This window comes from Macaca fascicularis, chromosome 12 (assembly GCF_037993035.2).
Source record: "Macaca fascicularis isolate 582-1 chromosome 12, T2T-MFA8v1.1".
Lineage (NCBI taxonomy): Eukaryota > Metazoa > Chordata > Mammalia > Primates > Cercopithecidae > Macaca > Macaca fascicularis.
The window spans coordinates 54,082,823-54,106,687 of NC_088386.1; the positions used below are offsets into that span (position 1 = coordinate 54,082,823).

General features: G+C 37.0%; 1 protein-coding gene across 42 annotated transcripts in view; it reads left to right on the top strand.

Annotated features, from left to right (window-relative positions):
• The window catches only part of PKP4 (plakophilin 4), a 229,419-nt gene that overhangs the window by 157,242 nt on the left and 48,312 nt on the right, over positions 1-23,865 (top strand). For 23 of the 42 annotated variants that reach the window (XM_065525510.1, XM_065525520.2, XM_065525519.1 and 20 more), the window contains 4 exons: positions 11,034-11,165; positions 11,275-11,465; positions 14,925-15,474; positions 21,845-22,033. In XM_065525510.1, coding sequence (XP_065381582.1) covers positions 11,034-11,165; positions 11,275-11,465; positions 14,925-15,474; positions 21,845-22,033 — 1,062 coding nt within the window. The remainder of the gene's footprint in view (positions 1-11,033; positions 11,166-11,274; positions 11,466-14,924; positions 15,475-21,844; positions 22,034-23,865) is intronic. The other 19 variants (XM_065525513.1, XM_065525514.1, XM_065525517.1 and 16 more) reach the window with 3 other exon arrangements.

Genomic DNA, 23,865 nt, shown 5'->3' on the forward strand with positions numbered 1-23,865 from the left:
TTTTGGAGCATTTATGCTTTATGATTATCTTGACTTTTGCCCTTTCTCTTCATTATTCTGTACCTCTAGCTTACCAGTGTTACATATTTGCATTCTAAAAATATATATGCACATCTTTTGTGTTTTTTTATGAGGAGCAGTTTATGTTTCAGCTTTGTCTTTTCTTGCATGTCTTATAACCTTGTATATTCTGCTAAAACATTCCGAGAGAATGTTATGTTAGTGTTCCCTTCTGTTTCCATAATATTAGTGTGTCTGTTTTTCCATTGTTCACTTCTTCACATCTCTAAATATACAATCTATGTGTGCCGTCAAAATTTGAGGTAACTTGTCAGAACATATATAATACAATAAAAAATAAACATAAAAATCACAGAAAATATATACTAGAATCATAGGTAAAGGGTGACGAAAGTGAGAATGCATATATAATCATAATTCTTCATGAGGGAGAATACTATACAGAATCTTTTTCTTTAAATCCTTTGAATGTACCTCTTTTTTAAGAAAAACACCAACTCAGTAATAAAAATAGCTACACGCAGTATATGCTACCCATCAGAAAGAATCCATAGATTGAAGCCATGGATTGAAATTTTTGGTCAAAGCAGTCATTGGTTGTTACTTAGGTCCCCCAGTCTCATTCCGTGAAATGAATTTTGCTACAAGTCACAATATCATAGTTTTTCTGTTTGCGAGAAAAAACAATTACTAGAGTTTAGGTGGTTGCCAACTTGAGTAGATCTGTATAAAATGCAGGGGAGGAGAATCGGCCTCAGAATTCAGCCTCCCTCTGCCCCAGCTCTTCCTAGCACATTAGACCAGGAGCAGCCCATCTTACAGAGCTGGAATGTGCTGCTCTGTCCCCACCAGCCAGTCAGCCAAGCTTATTCTTTTTAACACTGCTGTGTTCCTAGAAAAAGAAAGTGTTCAAGAAATCGGTGGATGTTATGTAGGTGATAAAGAATTGGTACTCATGGATAAGAAATTAGAGGCCAAAAAAGATTGGAATCTCTACCAAAACAAGTGAGAGAAATTTTCTGGTTGACTCAGAAGGCACTAAGGGGTTAATAGATTTGGATGAACTGTAGAGAAAATAGTAACAATTCTAGGCAGTTAGGAGTGTTGATGTTAGACAGTATATATGGAAGGGAAGAAAAAAGACCATAGTAAAATAGGAAGTTTAAAACTGATTCCATAACTTCACAGTGCTACATCATTTATTGTGTAACATGTATTGAAGTGGTATGATTTTAACATACTATTGATTTAAATCATTACTGTGTGGAATACTGGCATTACTTAATGTTTACTACTAAATTTAAGACTGTAGGAGCTAGGCTGTGCATTTTGTTTGTGTATTTAAATTTTGTTTCTAAAATGTATGGATACAAGTTTCTTCCACTGGGATGAGCTTTAAAAAAAAGAAAGAAAAAACCATCAATACTGAAAATAAATGACAAAAGAGAAAGTAGACCTAAGTCAATTTATCTTTTCTTTTTCCTCTATCTGGTACAAGTAATTTACAACACAAAAATTCATCAGCACATCATGAGATAAGAAGTTGACTTAAATGGAAACACTTTATGCCTCAGTAGAAATGTATTGAATTTATAAAGGAGATACAGTAGGAAGTGAGTATTGTATTGTACATGTTCATAAACAGAATATTAGATCAGCAGTCATGTATAAAGGACTATTGAGGATTTTGGACGCCATCATTTATTGTAGCCATAAACTTTACAAATGACAAAACTTTATCATATATTTCTTCCTGTTTCTCTTCTAAATACAAGGATGATAAGAATTTCGCTTAAAATCAGCTGTAGAGTACGAGTTTCTCTCCCTTATTTTTTGCACGTCCATTTTAGCCACACAGTCATGACTGCCTTCTTTCCAACTGCAGTGCGATAGCTTCCTGATTGCCACTGTAAAAGCTCTTCTTAACTTACTGTTTTAAGATGAAAATAAGATATGCTTCTTTAAAAAAAAAAAAAAAAGTCTAGAAGAATCTGAATAAAAGGTAGAAATTTCCTTCATTCCAACATGTTCCCATACCATGACCACCACACCTACACAACTAACTATACACAGACACAACGTATAGGAAAAAGTCTGGAATAATGAAACAGCCCAGACTGTTACCTGTGTTTGTATGTATGTCGAAGTATCCACACACATTGGAGTTGTTTGTTTTGGTTTAACACAAATAAAGATACACTCTATGTTGTTCTGTGACCTTTAAGTTTTTCCCCTAACATTACAAAATAATGGATGTGTTTCTATGTCAGTATATAAAGCCCTATTTCTTTTTAATGGCTAAATAGTATCCATCGTTTGAAAATTTATATAACCAGTTTCTTATCAGTGAACATTTTGTTTTTTCCAGTTTTCTACTTTGTCAGACAATGGCAAAGATTCTTTCTGCACACATATGAGTGTCTCTGATAGGATTTCTGTAACTGAAACTTCCTGGACAAGGGTGTTTACATTTTAATTTTGGCAAATATTGTCAATTTGCCCACCAGAAAGCTTAAGAATTTATGCTCCTGCTGATAGCACCTGGTAGTCCTAGCTGCACTTACTATGTTACCAGAGTACAGGAATGTAAATCTTCATGAATACTTAAAATTTTAATAAGTTACTAGGCTTTAACAAAAACATTTGTTTCAAATTTCTCTATATCATAAAACTTAGGAACAGATTGAACGAAGTAAGATAATTTTTAAATATCATTATTAACTATTCATTAAATCATAACACTCCATGGAAACTTGAGCATACCCCTGACCATCATGTTAATTAACTCGTTCTCATGGAGATTGGAGATCAGCATGACCTTAGAATTTAGCAAAATTCTAAGTTTCCTGTCAATTTGGCTTTCTTCTGTCTTCGTAGCTGGCTCAAAATGATCAGATACATTTTTCTATCACGAAAAATGCAACAACCACTACCAAATCAAGCAAAAACAAACGTTTAAAAAATCACCGTTAGATATAATTGTGGGTGCCAACAACTCACTCCTGAGGTTCCTACACACTGCTGCACTGTAGAGTCACCTGTGGAGCTACTAAAATCTTGATGCCCAAGCATCACCCCAATACAATTCAGTTCAAAAGTCTGAGCTGGGAACCAGGCGTCAGTGGGGTTTAACGAGTCCCCAGGTGACTCCAGTGTGCACAGTTTGAGAACCACTGCTTTATTCTAAAACCTAGTCATTAAAAAGAAGAATTAAACATTTATCCTACCTGTTCTGTTCATATTTCAGGATAACTAAATAATTCTAGCTATTATGTAAAATATTCCAAAAGAATTCCTGCTGATAAATGTAGAAAGAATAATAAAATTAGAAAAATCACCAGTTTGCAAGCCCTCATGAAATAAGTCAAGCAAAAATTGTCAATGGATGCGGAAACCTCTTAAGTTCCCAACCCTAGCTGTGCATTAGAATCACCCTGGGAGTTTTTTAAAATTCCGGTATTCAGAATACAGCTTAGACTGATTGAATTGGAATATCTGAGTGTGGGACTTGGACAGCAGTAGTGTTAAAATTCCACCCAATTTTCAATGCAGGTGATTGCATTTTGCAACCAAGGTTGAGAACCATTGCATTAGGAGACAGGTTGGTGGTAAACTTGACAGAAGGATTAAGCTGCCACTACCTGCATTGCCTGATAGATCTTAGCAACCCTGAAAGTTGTGATATGAAAGGTGTCATGTACATGGCACCATTCATAAAGTATGCTACCCACAAAGGCTTGACCTGAAAGCTTTTAGCTATAACCTTCTGCTTAAAGAAATAGTGTATTTAGAGGAATAAGTAAGTTACATGAGAAAACCATCAGACAAATTCAGGATGTGGAACAACTTAAAAGTGTATTGCTGCAGTTTCCTCAGTGCATCAAAAACATGAAAATGAAGGAATGGGTGCCCCTTTCTAAATTGAGGGACTTAAATAACAATTGTACTCAAATGCAATCAGTAAACCTTATTTCAGCCTGACTAGTACAAGCCAACTGAAGAAACACATTCCAAGACATCTGAAAACTTTGAATTTGAACTCACTATATGGCATTATGGAATAATTATGGTTTTATGAAGTCCTTATTTTTTAGAGATACAAACGGAAATTTTTAGCGTTGAAATGATCCAATGTGAGAGATTTGTTTTTAAATTATATAACAAAGGAAAAAGATAATGGAAAAAAAGTATGCATAATGCTGATAACTGTTAAACCTGGAATACATTATACTTTTTCTTTCTACCTTTGTATATGTTTAAAACTTTAAAAAATTAAATACAAATGCTTTAAACAAAAGTTTTGAAATATGAGGTTAAAAATGGTGTGCTGGAGTGACATGGTAAAGCCAGCAAAATTTTGACCATATTCTGAAGGTCAGCCCTGACATAAATGGTATGAAGAAGCCAACTATGAAATGGATGCATGAGTTTCCCAGCCAGTGCATATTATTTAATTTGTAGTTTCCACATATTTGGGATTTTGTGAAATGAATTTTTATTGAACAAATTACCTATATTATACAGAAGATCAGCCTTTCAAGTTTAGAACCATAGATGTCTCAATATGTTTGTCATGGGCCACCACCAAATAAGAGTATTAGATTTTGCCTTAGCAAACTTACACATAATATATGAACAGATCCCCAAAAGCACATTATATGAAAATCAAGTATCCAGTTTTAGCCTTTAATATTTCATGTTTGATATAAACATGCCAAATATTTAAACTGCCTCGTGCTTTTAGTGATATGTGAAGAAATGTGCTACTAACTATCTAAAATAAAATAGAAATTGTCAAGTCTGAAAACCCTTCTTTTTCTATTACTACCTCCTCAAAACACAGAGCCTTCGTTCCTCAATTTATAACTGTTGCTTTGGGACACATCTGAAAGTCACCCTCTATAATTTCACGTTTCATTCTTATGACAAAGTTAGTCTGCATGTGGCTTTATCTTAGTATATTTTACCAAAGAAAAAAAAAAGATAACTAGTGGAAAAATATAGAAGATCTTATTTCAAAAGAATCGTTTGTTTCTTTTTGATAGTGAATATCATCCTTTATAGGTTTGTGTTTTTAAGAAGGCTTTTTTGGTTTTTAACAAAAGGAATCTTACTTTGTATCTCCCACTGACAGATATTCCCATTTCTATATTTGGTAACTTTTTTTTCCCCAAAGAGAATAAAAAGTGTCTTTGAAAAATATTGTAGGGTGATTTTTGAGCACTTAGTTGTATTTTCCATAAGCTGACTTTTTACATTACAACAGATCCCTTACTTACCCCTTCTTCAGCTTTCCTTGATAGGAAGCGAGACCCCCTCAGCCATTTATGAAGCCCGTTAAACTCAGTATTGGGCAAGTTATGTCTTGTTCATTTCATTTTGTATTTATAATTCTTAATTCCTTGTTGTTTTTCTTGTTTTCTTTTTATAGGTGTAAAGTATAAATTTTTATAGTAGGTGTGACATCTGTATTTTAAATAGTATCCAGACTGAAAATACTTAACATTCATTTTTATATGACTGTTAGTAGAAATTTCTCTTCAGTTTATTTTTTGTAAAATTTATTTTTAATGGTTTTATATTCTTGGACAGAATTTATATATGACCAGGAGATCTCTTTTAGTTTAGGCATTGTGGAAATCACTATGATACCAGTTTATGCATTCACAAAATTTGCTTATACTATAGATTTGAATCCAAGCAGTCAAGCTTTACAGTGAATTTCAAGGCAGACTAGTTGATGCTTAAAGCAGAGTTTAAAGTGAAGTAGAAGGTACTTCATTAATGGTTTCCATTTTCCAAGACCTTTTATGCAACACTTTTTAGACGGGTAAAATTTTTAGAGCCATTGCCTTATTAATATTGAAAAGATAATATAAATATGCACAAGACCCAAGAATCTAGAAATACTTAAGAACCAGACCAGAAATCGTTTCAAGAAACATGGTCTTTCTGCCTTATGTCTTTACTTCCACTAAAATCCAACTTTTAAATGATATCTTATGTATATAGTAGCTTATATTTGAGTCAACAAACTCCAAGTATGTGTAATATTCTTAAAATATCTGTCAACTTGTATTTTCTCCTGTGGAGGAAGGAATACTATTGGTGCTTCATGTTTCCATCACCCTGAAACAACGTTTCTCACTCTGAAACAGGGTTTCCCAGTGGCCTTATTCCCTCTGATGATAAGCTTGCCTGCTATAGAAATAAATCTTGTATGTCACAGAAGGTATAAAGAGGAGAAATCTTTTTGGTGCCACCACCCATGTTCTCTTCCAGAATTTGGCTTTACTTTTTTGCCATAGGAGGCACTGGACGATTTCTGCACCTCTGTGGAAAGTAGACTCCCTTGTAAGCCTGTGATCCTACAGGAAAGGAGAGCCCCGTAACCAGACAGGAAGTTGAGTCCATGTAACACAGCATTTTCTACTCTTTTTTTCCACAAAATGTTGCCCCTCTGAGTCATACGACAGCCTAACCTCAGCTCACAGGCCAGAGAGTTGGAAGAAACCATCAAGGAGAGTATCATCTGCCTTAACATCGGGTGCTATTGCCGTCCCAAGAGTCCTGCCGGAACTCACACTACACATTCTTTATGTAAGGGCAAACCCCTAAATACCACAGCAACTCAGAACAGACTCAAGCAAGGAGAACCTATCATGAGGTTCCAGTGTGCTGGACTATGAAAGACTAGTCACAGGGTTGTCTATACTAAAAATCTCCTTACTGATCTCTCAGTTCCTGTTTCCATGGTGATTTTACACACACTACAGACCTTCCTCCTTTCATACAGCAAGACATAGATTAACAAAGCAGAACCATTTTAATAATTTCAGGTTCATTAGAGAGGCCTTAGACTCTTTTACTAAGCATATCTTCATACACACTCTGTATATTTGGGGATGTACATTATAAAAAAGATAAAATATCTCACTTTGTATTCCATCTTTTACCATGAGCTTAATGAGGTGGATGATATACCAGATTTTCGTAGCCCTACAGTGTTATTGTCCCTTACCCACTAGTATTTTTTATAGATGCACCATAACACTTTTTCTAATTATATATTTTTAAATATTAGAGCACTCAAATGAAATGTAATAGACAAGAAGGCCCATGATTCCAATAATTTTGCAGTCTTTGGCACAAATGGAAATTTCATTCTACCTTGAAGCTTGTTCAATTTCTCTGTCTTTAGATATACATTTTCTTCGAAGATGCTAATTTGATGTTTGAAAGTTCCCCATAGTATATTTCTGGTGTCCCAGAAAACATGTTTGTGATTTTTTTTTTTTTTTTAAGCAACACATGTTGTTCAGTACACTGATTAAAGAAGTAACATTCACATGCTGTTTGCCATTTTTACTTATAAAAATGTCTCTTGATTTCTTATGCTGATTGTGCTAAATTGTAATATGCCAACTATTTAATTATAGGTTACAGCATTCATCATGAAATGGTTAACTGCATACGATATGCCTCTGTGTTTCTCTAGTGAATTTGACTAACATCTTTCATTCCACATAGCAGAGGTTTTTAAAATTCATTCATCTTAAAGTAAGATTGTTTAAATAATACATAATTGGTAAATGTGAACCCTACCATACTACAGTGAGAAATACTTTATCCAGTAAAATTAGAAGATGTGTTTTCTGTTTACCTGAGATATGATGTCTGTGCATACATAGGTTTGTGCATGTATATAGATAATTTGTGGATTACAAGTTTTCAAAGAAACAAAATAGTAACACTATTTTGAAAACCATTTACATTTCTTTTCATAAATCAGAATAGATTTCAGGATACTTTGATCTCTGCAGCTATTCTTCATTATTGTTGGGCTCTGCTAAGGAAACAGAAAAATAACTGGATGGCCGAGCACAGTGGCTCATGCCTGTAATCCCAGCACTTTGAGAGGCCAAGATGGGCAGATCACTTAGGGTCAGGAGTTTGAGACCAGCATGGCCGACATAGTGAAACCCCGTCTTTACTAAAAATACAGAAATTAGCTGGGCATGGTAGAACACACCCATAATCCCAGCTACTCAAGAGGCTGAGGCATGAGAATCACTTGAGCCCAGAGGTTACAGTGAGCCAAGATCGTGCCACTGCATTCCAGCCTGTGTAACAGAGACTCCGTCTCAAAAAAAAAAAAAAAAGAAAAAGAAAAAATAACTGAAGACCTTATTTATAGTATAGAAGTTGATTGCTTTATAGTTCATATTAAATAAATCTTTTATTAACTCTTACTTTTATATTTACTTAAAGATAGGTCACAAAACCTAAGTCCTGTCCTTTAAACCCAGTTCCTTAGATTTTCAAATTGGATTCTGGGCACCTGAGAATTTTGTATTTTAGTGTTCTAGTTAGCATCTCAGTGTCCTTTTCTATATTCTGTTTTCTAGGGTGGTGCATTAAAAAATATATGAAACAGAGTCAGGTCATAATATTTAAAAGCAATATGGCTCTTATATTACTTTTGGAATAATTTTGTATTGTTTAAGATACTAATTTCATGAAGTTTTATTAGGGCAACCAGTATGGAATCACATATCTCATGATTCGTGCTTTCTCTGAGGTTATTTATTTTAAATAGCTTCTCATAAGGAAGAGTTTAAATGAGCAAGATTGTTACATGGTTTCTGAGAATATGTTTCATTGAGTGGAAAGACACAATTGCTGAGCTACAGTTTTTAGGGTATATGTTCCTCTTTTTCGTTTTTGTTTTTTTTTTTTTAAGCTCTGAATAGCTTTCTTTAAAAAGTGGGTGGGCAGCTTACATAAAATTTTAATGGTTTTGGTTTCCATGGTGAAAAATGTTGAGACCCTGACACTACATGCTACCTAGTGTTTCTAAACCAAAAGCTTTAAAATATTAGTGTCCCAGATTTTACCTTACATTTAACTAACGCTGAGAACTATCTGAACATCTTTTTTTTCCAAGACAGTACATTTTTCCATGTATGTGAAGCCTTGAGGCTACCACAGTGGTACTTTTTATCTGTAGTTTGTTGCTAGTTCATATTTGCTTTCCCAGGGTTCCATTCCTGATGGAACAAAGGTTGATTGCTGCATAGCTCTGATTTCAGGCCAGCACCTGTGCAGCTATTCCCAGCTATTCCAATTCCTTAGCATTTTACTTAATCCTTAGCAAAACTCCTTTGAGAATTACTGTATAAGAATGTTTAGAACTCTGGAAACTCATGATAGAAGCTGTACAAATGAAGCAGAGCACTTTATGGTATTGTCAGCCTGACAGTGACTCAGCTCATGTTTCAACGTGTACCAGGGAAACCATATACAATCTTTAATCTTTGCTGAAATTCCAAACTTAAGCAATCAGAACTGTCACAGAATTCTACCACATAGAAGCATTCTGTCAAATAATATAGCAGGAGGCAGGTCGTTAAAAACCTATACTAAGAATGTCAGCTAATCTTTCCAGAGGCTAGGAAACAAAATCTTGAATTGAATCTGACATCAAGTTAAAGGTTTATAATGCACTGGGATTTCCCACTTCTCCCTTAAACCTTGTATTCACCTTCTAAAGCAGCTTAATCAACAGTCCCTAAAAATTTTACTTTGCTTTATATAGCCAAACTTCATTGAACACAGTAAGGTAAAGCCACAGTGCAATGCCAGGCATGAGTCAGCACTCAGTAAAAGGAAGCTGCTGCTGTTACTAGGAGTTTGCTTGTTCAACAAATATTTACTGAGCACCTACTGAGTACTCTGCACCATCCTAGACACTGAGGATATAACAAACCAGATAAAAGTCTGTCTGCCCTTGTGCAGCTTATATTCTAGTGGGGAGAGATGGTGATAAGTGCGATACAGAAAGGAAAAGCTGGCCTCCTGTGGTAAATGGATGCTACTTAGATGTTACTTCCTTTAGGAAAATTTTCCTAAGCTCCATTCCCCCAGACACACACACACACACACACACACACACACACACACACACACACCCATATCTTCTCTCATAACTGCATAGGGCCTGGTGTGTAGTAGTACCCAGAGGGAGAAAGGGAGGGAGGAAAGGAGGTAGACATTTAAATCTTTAGGATTGTATGTTAAACTCCAAATGTGATAAGAATTAAATTAAATTAATTAAAATCTTTGAAGTGAGAGTGAAGCAGCATTTCTGAAAAAAAGTTTGTTAATATAAGGGTTAAATGCGAGGAAGAAATGGCTTGTATTGAAGTCCATTGGAAAATAGGAAAATATATTTTGAAGATATTAGAGAAAGAAGGACATACGGGAATTAAACTGGGAAGAGGCAGCATGATCTATACCACCTAAGTTTACAGCATAAAAAACAGAAGTTTGAATGGGGTTTGTTTTTTTCAAGTTCAAGATGGCAAATGGTACTGTTAAATTAAAGGAGATAATGGAAGAGATGGGTTTGGCTGGAAGAAACAATGATTAGGTTAGACTTGCCCATATTCCTTTAAAAAAGACTAAAGGAATAAAATAAGCAGATGAACAAGAAAGTTTTCATTGCTTGGCAATTCTAAAACTTTGTATAGAGTTCCTTTGACTGTAGGTGACATGAAATATAACATAAAATGTGCTCTACCTTCAGAGGCTTCATCACCAAGCTCAATAATATGAATGTTGTGTAATTTTTCATTTTTAGTTGTTCATAAGATGGAGGACCCTTCTTAAAATACTTGGTCTCCATTCTCAGTCTTTTAATCCCTTGGAGGAAGGTGTCTGAGATGTCAGTTTTCCAAGGGGAACAGGATCAGTTTTCAGATTTTGACTTAATATTGAGACTTATAATCATAACAAACAACATTTATGAAATTCAGCAAAATGTATTAATGAAGTATAAGTTTATGGAACACATTCATATAGTTAAGAGTCAAATGTGCTGTGTAATCTGAAAATACAGCCTTGTATTAGCATACAGATTCTAAGATGCTATTGACAAATATTTGAACCTTTTTTAGCAAGCTTTTATGTAATATTACTATGTTTAGCTGTTTAAACTTTTCTTCTTACAGATGTGCCAAATACTGGTGTAAGCAAACCTAAAGTTTCTGACGCTGTCCATCCCAACAACTATCTCATCAGGACAGAGCCAGAACAAGGAACCCTCTATTCACCAGAACAGACATCTCTTCATGAAAGTGAGGGTCTGTTGTGTTATCTTTTAAGTATTGGATTTGCTTTTAAGATTTTATTCTTGAAAGCGAGTGTCAGAAGTGTGTATAATAAAGATATTTCTTGGTTTCATTCTCACAGGATCATTGGGTAACTCAAGAAGTTCAACACAAATGAATTCTTATTCTGACAGTGGATACCAGGAAGCAGGGAGTTTCCACAACAGCCAGAACGTGAGCAAGGCAGACAACAGACAGCAGCATTCATTCATAGGATCAACTAACAACCATGTGGTGAGGAATTCAAGAGCTGAAGGACAAACACTGGTTCAGGTAAGCTGAACACATCAAGATCTCTGCAAAGAAATACCCTGCGGCCGGGCGCAGTGGCTCACGCCTGTAATCCCTGCATTTTGGGAGGCCGAGGCGGGTGGATCACCTGAGGTCAGGAGTTCAAGACCAGTCTGACCAACATGGTGAAACCCCATCTCTACTAAAAATACAAAAATGAGCCGGGCGTGGTGGCGGGCGCCTGTAATCTCAGCTATTTGGGAGGCTGAGGCAGGAGAATCACTTGAGCCCGGGAGGCGGAGGTTGCAGTGAGCCGAGATCGCACCACTGCACTCCAGCCTGGGCGACAGAGCGAGACTCCGTCTCAAAACCAAAAAGAAAAAAAGAAAAAAAAAAGAAATACCCTCCTAGTTGAAGATCTGTTATAGGTATTTCTTATTAGAAATCAATATGTATAATTTTTGTAGAATGGATAAAATAGTAAAATCATTTTATTGTATTTGAGATACAATGTTAAATGTATTTGTTTCTATGAGTTAGCTCCCACTGATGAATTCTGATTAGTTCCTGGACACAGTAGAGTAATTCTTCTGGAAACAACAAGTTTGGCATGAGGAGAAGAGTCTAAGGGGAATGTAAGAGGGTTGGATGGAATGTTTTGGTCCCTGAGTGGTTATGAGTTCCTAAAAATACTGGGGCTAAAATATGCTCTAAAAAGCTCCAGAGGGCAGGGTGCTATTCCCACAACTACATAAAATGGGATTTGCCCATTCTAACCAAAGACTATTACCATCATCACTGGAATTATTCTCTAAAAGTACATTTCTTTTCTTTTACTAGAATAGAGATATTCCTGCTTAAAGAAAGGTATTGTATAGAAACATATCCATTCTGTTAAGTGAGGGTTCTCTAACTTGATAGCAAAAAATATATATTGCATGTGTATTTCTAAAAACTCTTTAGCTCCTTTCTCTTTACCACTGTATTCACATCAGTCCACCAACATGTCCCAGGATTCAGAGAGGCAATAGGAGTCCTGCATGGTGGTAACCAGTGAGGATAACTATCTGTGCCAGTACCCCAAAATCCCCAGTGCTTGCTTTGGAGCTGAAAAGTAGCAAGATAATCAAATAAGTTAGGAGGACACTGTGCTGCTTCTACTGCAATACAGGAAGCTCTACAGGTACACAGCAGTGGGTCACAGTTCCCAGTGCCCACAGAGATACATAATACAACTTTGTCACTTTTGCTGAGCAATTCAGGAGAAATTTCAAAGTCATTTAAAACATGTTTATATTAAACACAAATATAGCACATGAATTTTTCAAGCTAAAATGGGAAATCTTGTGCATGTGGCAAGCGACTGCAGGCTGCACCCCCAGTCCTCAGATTATACATTTACTCCTTTGCTGTTGGGGATGCTTTGGTGGAAAAATTTGAGAAGCTCTGGACTAAATGCTAATGGGAGTTCATCTGCTTAGGTGAATTTCTATGTCAGCGGGTCTGAAATCACACTTTTCAAAAGCAGTGTATCTATATAAATTTTATTGCCCTTAGTAGTGGTCATGTAAACACTCCTTTCTTTAAGAGTAAGTTGATTTTCTCACTAGAGCTAAAGAATTGTTTGCAAGGGGGCATCTGAGACTTAATTTGCATGTAGTCTAGGCAACACATTTCCTAGTTGTCTGGACCAACTATCACTTCATTTTGGTAGTTGCAAGTCATGTGGGATTCTCTTTGCATTTTGTTAGCACTATTACCACCCAATCATGCTTTTTTTTTTCTTAATTGATAGAGACAAGGTCTCACTCTGTCACCCAGGCTGGAGTGCAATATGGCACAATCATAGCTCACTATAGTCTCAATTCCCTGGGCTCAAGCAGTCTTTCTGACTCAGCCTCCTGGAGTAGCTAAGACTGCAGGAACATGCCACCATGCCCAGCTAATTTGTTTGTTTTTTGTAGAGGCTGGGCCTCACTATGTTGCCCTGGCTGGTGTTGAACTCCTGGCCTCAAGCAATCCTCCCTCCTCAGTCTCCCAATGTGTTGGGATTACAGGGGTCAGCCACCACACCCAACCCCAATCATGCTTGTTAACTTTCTAGCTATCTACTGATTTTTAAACCCCATCTTCTTTGCCTTGTTGTTTGTTTACCATCCTCTTTCCTCCCCATGTCTTCTCCACTGCTTATTGCCTTCCCAAAATTGTTGAACTTGAGCACACGGTGAGGTCTTACTGCAAGTGTTTCAGCCAGCCCAGTTGCATTCGACGCCTGGAGGCAGAGCAGACATCCTCGTATGACCTCTAAGGGTATACAAGCCCTCATCTGATCCCCACTTCTTTCCTTACTTCCCGAACTAAAAGTGGTTGTGGGTTGTCATCCTAAAAGTGATGACAACTAGACTCTAGCAACCACTACGGAGGTAACAGAGCAGCCTGGTCCTGAGCTTCTAACCTGGAGCCCTAATGTCTGTTTTTATTTCTCAGTTGGCTCTCCTTTTTCCCATACCTGTTCCCCTTGGGCCCCTTCTCCAGCCCAACCATTCCTTTTTATTGTTGCACAGCATCAAAAACAGTGTCCAGCACCTGCTGTAATTGCAGGAATCAACAGATTCATAGTAGGATCAGCCATGGCAGAAATGTTCATTTTCCAACCTAGTCTTTTCCAGCTGGCTAGGCCAAGAACCCAACAGAGGCTTTGACCATTCCTCCTGCTGGAATAGATTTGGGGGTGCCTTTTTTTTTTCACATCTCTTTAAATCCACCAACTAAAGCTAAGAACTCATAGATTGGAAGAGGTAAAAAGAAATGGCTAAAGTGAGGAGAAGCTATGCTTGATCTAAAGGAATCAACAAATTTGCCTAGAGCACCTGTGTAGCCAAGCTGTTCCCCGAAGTAAATTCACAGTGGAGAGCGCCAGACCCACACTTGATCCAAATGTTCATTTATTCCACAATGAAAGAACATGTTCCTTTTGTTAATGGGACCAACCCATAAAGAAAAACAATGATAAATATTCCACTAGCTACATTTAGACTGATATATTCAAATTATATTCAGAATTTTGTTTTACATAAATGTATTGCCTTGGCCAAACTTTGCCTCACAGGGAGTGAAGTAAGTACATTGTTCCGGTGCCCCTTCACGCTCATGAATTACTTGTAACACTTAGAATAAAACATTTTATGTGCTGTGAACAACGCATGGGCAATAGTTAAAAATGTAAAGATAAAAAGGAGTATTAAATGTCTTCAGATCTCTTTTTATGGGTTAATTTTAGCATTTGGTTTAAACCACCAAAAAAAAAAAAAAGTAAAACAACTGAAGCACCATGAGGAAAAATTAATGTCTGGCTCAAAGCGTAAAAAGGAAAAGAAACTTAGACGCCTAAAATAAATAGTGGATTCACGTTCTGTAGTGAGCTATGTGTATTTCTTTTGTAATGGCAATGAACACAAAACCCTGGATAAACCCATTCTCTTTTTTCCCCCCTTTCATCAGCCATCAGTAGCCAATCGGGCCATGAGAAGAGTTAGTTCAGTTCCATCTAGAGCACAGTCTCCTTCTTATGTTATCAGCACAGGCGTGTCTCCTTCAAGGGGGTCACTGAGAACTTCTCTGGGTAGTGGATTTGGCTCTCCGTCAGTGACCGACCCCCGACCTCTGAACCCCAGTGCATATTCCTCCACCACATTACCTGCTGTGCGGGCAGCCTCTCCGTACTCACAGAGACCCGCCTCCCCAACAGCTATACGGCGGATTGGGTCAGTCACCTCCCGGCAGACCTCCAATCCCAACGGACCAACCCCTCAATACCAAACCACCGCCAGAGTGGGGTCCCCACTGACCCTGACGGATGCACAGACTCGAGTAGCTTCCCCATCCCAAGGCCAGGTGGGGTCGTCGTCCCCCAAACGCTCAGGGATGACTGCCGTACCACAGCATCTGGGACCTTCACTGCAAAGGACTGTTCATGACATGGAGCAATTCGGACAGCAGCAGTATGACATTTATGAGAGGATGGTTCCACCCAGGCCAGACAGCCTGACAGGTGCGTACAAGGTGACAGTGCTACATAAAACCCAGTGAGGAAATCTTCTGTGTAACTAAAGCTGAAACAAAGAATGAAAAGGTGGAAAGGGCTCATTCATGTTTTTAATCTCAGAATTTAAACTATGAACTTAAGGTTAACTTGTCTTTCAGGCTCTGTAATTCTTAATACATGAAATTATATACATTTATATCAATAGAATCATTTTACAATGGATACAACTCTTTTGTAATATTTCCCCCTCAAAATATTAGGGTTTAAAATGTACATTTTTTTGCATTTCAGAAGTATTAGTTGGAATTCTAAGCAGTTGACTAACTTTTTTTTAATGAAATATTTTTTACCAGCCAGGCCTACCCCTAAACATACCCTAGCGTTATGTTAAAAGGTGGTATCAGAATATCTGTTTAAATATTTAAATTTTTTCTTTAGAAATACTTCGGTAGTATAGACTAGAATATGAATTTTATCGCCTACTTGACTTTGGCCTTTTAATGGAAAGTGCACAAAGCACTTATAAATTACCTTTACATGCCACTCCTATTAAAGCAGTAAGACACCGGATCCCTAATACAGCTGTTCCAACTTCAGGGTTTTTCATGGAGGGTTTCCCACATGATGTAAAGATTTGGTTATTTTAAATAAAATGCAATTTAACTGTAGTGTTTTAAATTATATTTTAAAAGTAACATATACCGAATGGTAAAAATTAAAACTATACCGGAAAATACTGAAATGAGTGAAAGCCTTTTACCCTCACCCAGTCCCATCACAGTTGATGTGACTTTCAGAATGTTTCTTTGCATTTACAGATACACACCATGCAAATCTGCACACACATTGTGTTTTCTACTGATGGAATTCTGTCATATAGATCTCCTATACTTTGTTCTTTTCACTTACTGTGTCTTAAGAGCTCTACTTCATTCTTAATAGATGCATGGGACTCATTTTTTATAGATAGTATCAATTTATTTGTCCTTTTCCTACTAATGGACATTTAGGTTGTTTGTTATGTTTAGCTATTAGAGATGATATAGTATAGTATACATTGTTCTACCTGCATATTTCACATAAGTACTAGGGTAACTGGGATCCAGTAGAATTGCTGCATCAAAATATGTGTGTATTTTTACTTTGAGAGATATTACTTAGAATTGTCTTCTAAGAAGGTTACACATGGATTTATGTTTCTGCCAGTAGTTTGAGTGCCTGTTTCTCTATACCTTGTCTACACTGCACTAGTGCTGCATATTCCAAGTTTTTCATATTTGCCAATCTGATAGGTAAAAAGCTGTACCTCATTTTTTTAAAGGGCTTTTATTGAGTTATGACTGAGGTTGAAGATTTCATATGTTCATCAACAGCTTTATTTTGTTTTGTTAAACTATAAGTTCAAGTCTTTTGTCTATTTTTATAATTTGTGAAAGCTTTTTTTTGCTAGAGATAAGTTAGCACCTCATAATATGCTTCTCAAGTATTTTTTCCATTTTGTCACTTGTCTTTTTATTTCATTTTAGTTTTAATATACAAAACTGTTTAACATTTTTACATAGTAAAATTAGTATCTTTTTATGGCTTCTAGGAAAGTTTAAGCCTTTTGAGATTTTTCTGATTGAATAATTTTGCCTGGAGAATTTATATTGAACTTAATTTTTGAGCTCAGAGAAATTCTTAGTGGAGAAACCACCTCTTATTCATTCATCCATCCAAGAAGTATGTTTGGCTTAGATATTTTTTGCAATGCCTCTGAAAAGTATGCAGCAAAATGATGTAGGAATCATTTATGAAATTCTACCTCCCAAGGAAATCTTAGAAAATAAATAGTTCTGAGGACTTCCATATTCTCCCTGGGTGTATAGAACAGCTATGCAGAAATCCCTGCTTGTAAGAGAGTAAAGAGAAGACTGGAGGAAGGAAGCCAGCATATAAATTATTGTCTCCATGTTTAACCCTAAGAGGGCTCATTTCCTCTGGTTTAAACAGTCCGTTTCTCTGACAGTGCAGGTAAAATTAGACTTTATGTTTTGGGGGAGAAATATATATAATGTCTATTTTTTAGGCCTAGACTCTCAGTGATTTTTTTCTAGAAATACTGCAGTATTCTCAAGAAGTAAAGTGTTCTTAATTTTAAAGGATTAATAGCCTGCTAATTGATAAGCCTAAAGCAATGTTTTGTACTAAATTGAGGGACTTGGGTATTTGGTGATCATAATTTAAATGATGATACAAACTTACTTTCTACTACAGACATATATATATATACTCTAATATGCTCATTTCAGAATAATCATAGCATGTCAAGAAAACTTTAGAGGAGATAAAGAATCGATCTTTGAAAGATAAATTTATGTTTATTTCTAATGCCATAAATATAAAGATTTTGAATCACATGGAATCACTATAATACTAGCTAAATTAATATGTTTGTGGAATTACAAATAGAAGGTATTGGTTGGATAAATAATGCAGTGGCGTATCAGTGTTTTCCATTATTTGGAAGGGGAAGTAGTGTTATTAAAAATTAATCTGTGGGAATACCTATGAAATTTATTTATTTTTGGAGGCAGAGTCTCACTCTGTCACCAGGCTGGAGTACAGTGGCTCGCTCTCGGCTCACTGCAGCTTCCACTTCCCGGGTCAAGTGATTCTCCTGCCTCATCCTCCCGAGTAGCTGGGGCTAAAGGCACACGCCACCACACCCACCTAATTTTTGTATTTTTAGTGGAGACGGGGTTTCACCATGTTGGCCAGGATGGTCCCAATCTCTTGACCTCGTGATCTGCCTGCCTCGGCCTCCCAAAATGCTGGGATTATAGACGTGAGCCACCACACCCAGCCCTGAAAAAATTATTTCTAATACCAATTATAGAACATAATTATTTGAATTCCAGTTTCCATAATAGTAAGTTATAGTGAGCTCTCTACACATATTCATTTTACTTAATCTACAGAGGCTATTTACTGTAATTTTTTAAAATGCTAATCTATAGGACTGTGTACATGTGTTTTTAAACACATGAGTGGGTAAACAAAAATAGTAGTAGACATTATTGTGTTATTCAGAAGGATTCTTAATATCAAGAAAGTGCTACATCCCACTAAAGTTCTAAGTCTTTTATTTCCCATTATAGTCTATCACATAATAGTAATTCCAATTTACTCATGATCCTATAGTGAGTGAACATCTGCCAGTTACTTTTTATATTTCTAAATGCAAAGAGCTCATTTTGTTACCTTTCTCATGAAATCATAGTCAGTGTTTACAAAACCTTTCAGATTGCATGGATTCCAGTGAAGAATCCAGCCAGATACTTAGAGAATGAGAATATAACATTGTAATGGTGATGCAGAATGCTTTGTCTTATTTCACATCCCAGTGCAGTGGTGGGAGCACGAGGACTCAACCAATGTCAGAAGCATCCAGTCCCCAGCTTGGCTCTGTCCAAGTGTCAGTGATCCTCAGTGTCTTGCACTGAGTCGTGAGTGTCTGTGGCTCTGCTGGGTGTTACAACAGCACCTCATAATGATAAGGTTATTGAGGACTAGGTACATTCACCTTTCTGCTTTATGTCACTGTTAGCAAAAACTGTGCATTTTTGTCTAAGGTATTCATGGGCTCCATAAAGAAATAGAGCTTAGCCCCTAGACTGTGCTAAAAATAAGAAGAAGAAGAAGAAAAAGAAGAAGAAGAAATTGGCCAGTGACTAAAAAGCTGAAATCCTCAAAAGGAAATTTTGCAATAGCAATCATAGTGTCATCTTTGAAGTTGGTTTCCATGGCCCCCTTCTTGGTGGGCTTACCTTCCTCTTTAACCTGGTGTTTGTGGAAGGCTCTGTGGAGTTCAGACTTTTCCTCACCACATGCCATTGCTCCATGAGGGATAGCTGTGTCCAGTATTGGATGTATAATGACAGAGCACTGACGTGAGCTTTCCTCCCAGCTCGGCAGGGAAGTAGCTCTCCAGTGGGGATGAATCACATTTCCTTTGGGACTCTGTTTCCTCGGTTTTGAAATGAGGTTTGGGTGGATAATTTCCCAGTTATAAGATTGTATAAACCTGTGGTCTTCATTATAGCAAGAGGGGAACCAGTAGCTAAAACCCACATTGATTCATTTAGTTTCTTTCCGTGTCACATTGCTGTCCAGGGTAGGTAATAATCATTCAGTTTAGAAGCTGTATGCATGCATTAACTTTCTTGCCTCTCCTCACTAAGCAACATATAATTAGCACTCATATTCAGGCCCATTTGCTTTTAGTTGTGATTTGATTAACTGAACTAACAGGATGGGAACAATCTTTTTTTTTTTCTTTTTTTTTTTTTTTTTTGAGACGGAGTCTCACGTCTCACTCTGTCACCCAGGCTGTAGTGCAGTGGCACGATCTTGGCTCATTGCAACCTCCCCCTCCCAGGTTCAAGCAATTTTCTGCCTTGGCCCCCCGCAGGTTCAAGCAATTCTCTGCCCAACCTCAGCTGGGATTACAGGCGCCTGCCACCATGCCTGGCTAATTTTTGTATTTTTAGTAGAGTCGGGGTTTCACCACCTTGGCCAGGCTTGTCCTGAACTCCTGACCTCGAGATCTACCCGCCTCTGCCTCCCAAAGTGCTGGAATTACAGGCATGAGCCACCGTGCCCGGCCAGTCTTACCTTTTTATAATTACTTATTTTGTTAATGCTTTGCCATTTTTTAAAAAGCAAATATATGCTGACTGGCTTCAGATATGTTTGTGCTTTCTCTTATGTTTGGGATATACCCTTAATTGATATTTTTACAAGTGACAGACTCTACTTACTAATAATGCAAGTCACTTCTGAGCATCATAATATAGAAAATATTCATTCAGTCTTTTTAAGAAAATGAAATGTTTGGGTTTGAAGTATACCTTTTTATCATGAGTCCCATGTGTAAACATTAGTTATTAGCAGTTTGAATCAAAATATTTAAAATGATTTAATGTTCATGTACTACTAACTTTGTGTTTTTTCTTTATACTAGAAAGAAGGTAAACAAGAATCTGGTATGTGAGTTCTTATAAAAACAGTTTTTTGGGTTTGTTTTTTTTTTAAAGAAAGGAAAAACATAATGATAAATAGTATTTTATAATAATATTAGTTCACTGATAATATTACAAAACTTATAGCACAAAATTTCCAGTGTTTTTCTGTAAAAATTATATGTGAGTTAACAGACATTTCAAAACAGCTTTTAAACATCAGCCTTTACCAAGTGCATAATGTAGGCATTCTGTTAGATGTTGGGATTCAAAGAGGTGTGAGATGGTGGGCCTTGCACCCAGAGAGAAGCTGATTGTCCACTAAATGAGACTGGCAGGTCCGCAGGGTAGGAAGAGAGCAGCATGAACCACTGCTCGTATAAAGCTTTTAAAGTGAAAATGATATAATAATAGGTCATTCTCTATTTGATCACCATCATAAAATAGCTTATTGGAGGATGAATCTCAGTGTATCAAATCATTTAATTTTTTGTTATTTTTCTTAGAAAATCTACTTTCATCTTGCTGCCAAGAGAAAGTGTTTTGTTTGTTTGTTTGTTTTTGAGACGGAGTCTCGCTCTGTCGCCCAGGCTGGAGTGCAGTGATGGATCTCAGCTCACTGCAAGCTCCGCCTCCCAGGTTCACGCCATTCTCCTGCCTCAGCCTCCCGAGTAGCTGGGGCTATAGGTGCCCGCTACCATGCCCGGCTAATTTTTTTTTTTTTTTTTTTTTTGGTATTTTTAATAGAGATGGGTTTTCACCATGTTAGCCAAGATGGTCTCGATCTCCTGACCTTGTGATCCACCCTCCTCAGCCTCCCAAAGTGCTGGGATTACAGGCATGAGCCACCGCGCCCAGCTGAGAAAGTTGTATTTAAAATACATATATGGAGTCCTTTTCACATGTGTCATTTCTCTTTGGTAAAACTTACTAGTTTTAGTGTTTAGACTTAACACTTGGTCCTATTGGTTAGGATTTTCTTAGTATATATCTACGTATGTATGTATGTATTTATTTATTTTGAGACAGGGCCTCACCTGGTCACCCAGGCTGGAGTGCGGTGGTGTGATCATGGCTCACTGCAACTTCGACGTTCGGGGTTCAAGCAGTCTTCCAGCCTCAGCCTCCTGAGTAGCTGGGATCACAGACATACACCACCATACCCAACTAGTTTTTTAAAAAAATATTTTTTGTAGAGATGGGGTCTCACTCTGTTGCCCAGACTTGTCTCAAATTCCTGGGCTCAAGCCATTCTCCCACCTCTGCCTCCCAAAGTGCTGGGATTACAGGAGTTAGGATTTTAATTAGGGTTTATGTTTTTAACCTCACTGTGATTGTCTCAGTTCTTAATGATGTAATTTTTGTGCCTCTAGGCTTACGGAGTTCCTATGCTAGTCAGCACAGTCAGCTTGGGCAAGACCTTCGTTCTGCCATGTCTCCCGATTTGCACATTACTCCTATATATGAGGGGAGGACCTATTACAGCCCAGTGTATCGCAGCCCAAACCATGGAACTGTGGAGCTCCAGGGATCGCAGACGGCGTTGTATCGCACAGGTTCAGGTGGGCATCAGCTCTGTTTACTGGTTTCCTGATTTCACAGGCCCCACAGTAGAAGCGTTTCATTGAGATTGGGTTCCCTGTTAGAAGGAAATCGTGATGTCCATTTGGTTGTCAGATAATCAGCTGTGACAGCAGATCAATAAGCAATAAAACAGGTTCATTGAGTACCTATTTGTAGGTGATATATTTTTACCTTAGTACAATATAATCAATGAACATAGTGATTATACTGTTAGTTCAGGAATAAGTTTGTAAAACTGTAAATCTGAGTCCAGGTTGGACACATATTCAGTATCAAAAGGAAAGCCTTGTTGGAATATTTCTTTGTAATTCTTTTGCCGAGCAAGTTTTTGGAGAAAATCTATAACTGAGTTACTTGGCCGTCTTTGATTTAGCAAGCGTGAAGCCCAAGTGTATTTGGCATTACTCCTTTTTAAATGTTGGATGTTCTCTGAATAGTTAAATGTAGAATGTGAAATAGATGCCCTTGTGATGGACTCAAACTGGGGCAGGATTCAATAGCGACATTTATAAAAGCAGGGAGCTGGAGCATCACACCCTTGTACCACCAGTCCTCATGTTTATGCCACACCATCAAGGCTGGTAGAGCAGAAGCTGTAGCCTATGGTGGTGTGAGCTGCCAGGTCATGCTGCACAGCTGGCTCATGGCGTCTCAAGACTACTCTTTATTTTTTTTTAAAGAGGTATCAGATTCATTAACATGCTTACAAATGAACCCTAGGTAGCAATAATAACTCAAAGGTACAACTCTAGGAGAAATACCTATCAGAACACCAGAATGGGAAAGACTGTATTTGAATTGGTTCTTTGCAGGAAACTGACAGTTTGATCCACTGAGGGATTTATCTTCTAATAAAATGTACCATTTCTAATAGATATTAATAAAGAAATATTTTGCTTTTCCTTATGTCTGTAAATTGAGGAATTCCTTTAATAGGACTAAGAAATAGATATTGTTTAAAATCTTTTTAATTGCAAGAAGATACGTATACAGTTACTGGAGGGATACCCACTGCAAGAATTAGGAAAGTCATTTTAAATTCAGTATACAGTATCTTTATAATAGCATCATACAATAATTTAGGGGAGTAGCTGTAGAATAATTTGATATCAGTCTTCTTTCCCTCTTGTGAAGTAGATTTTCCAGTGTTATTACAATCCACAGGTCTAGACACAAAAGGTATAGTAGTCTATATCCAGAGGGAATACGTTCTAAGACCATCAGTGGATGCCTGAAATGGCAGATGGTACTGAACCCTGTATATACTATATATTTTCCTATATATTCATTCATATGATAAAGTTTAATTGATAAATCAGGCACAGTAAGAGATTAGCAAGAATAACAAATAATGAAATAGAACAATTAAGTAAAATAAGGGTTGTTTAAACACAAGCCCTGCAGTACTGAGACAGTAGATATAATAGTCAAGACAGCTGCTAAGTGACTAACAGACTAGTAGCATCTATAGCATGGGTACACTGGACAAAGGGATTATTCACGTCCCAGTGGGATCACAGCCAAATGGCACAGATTTCATCATGTTACTCAGAATGGCGTGCAATTTAAAACTTAAGAATTACTTGTTTCTGGAATTTTCCATTTGATATTTTTGGACAATTGACCACGGGTAACTGAAACCATGGAAAGCAAAACCAAAAGGTAAGGATGGACTGCTGTAGAATAAAACAAGTAACCTGTGTACACAAAGTGTTAAAATTTTGATAGTTTTAATTACTTACAAATTTGAAGAAATCTTGTTTTTACCACTAGAATGAAATTAATAAATTTTGCTATTTTGTCTATCTCT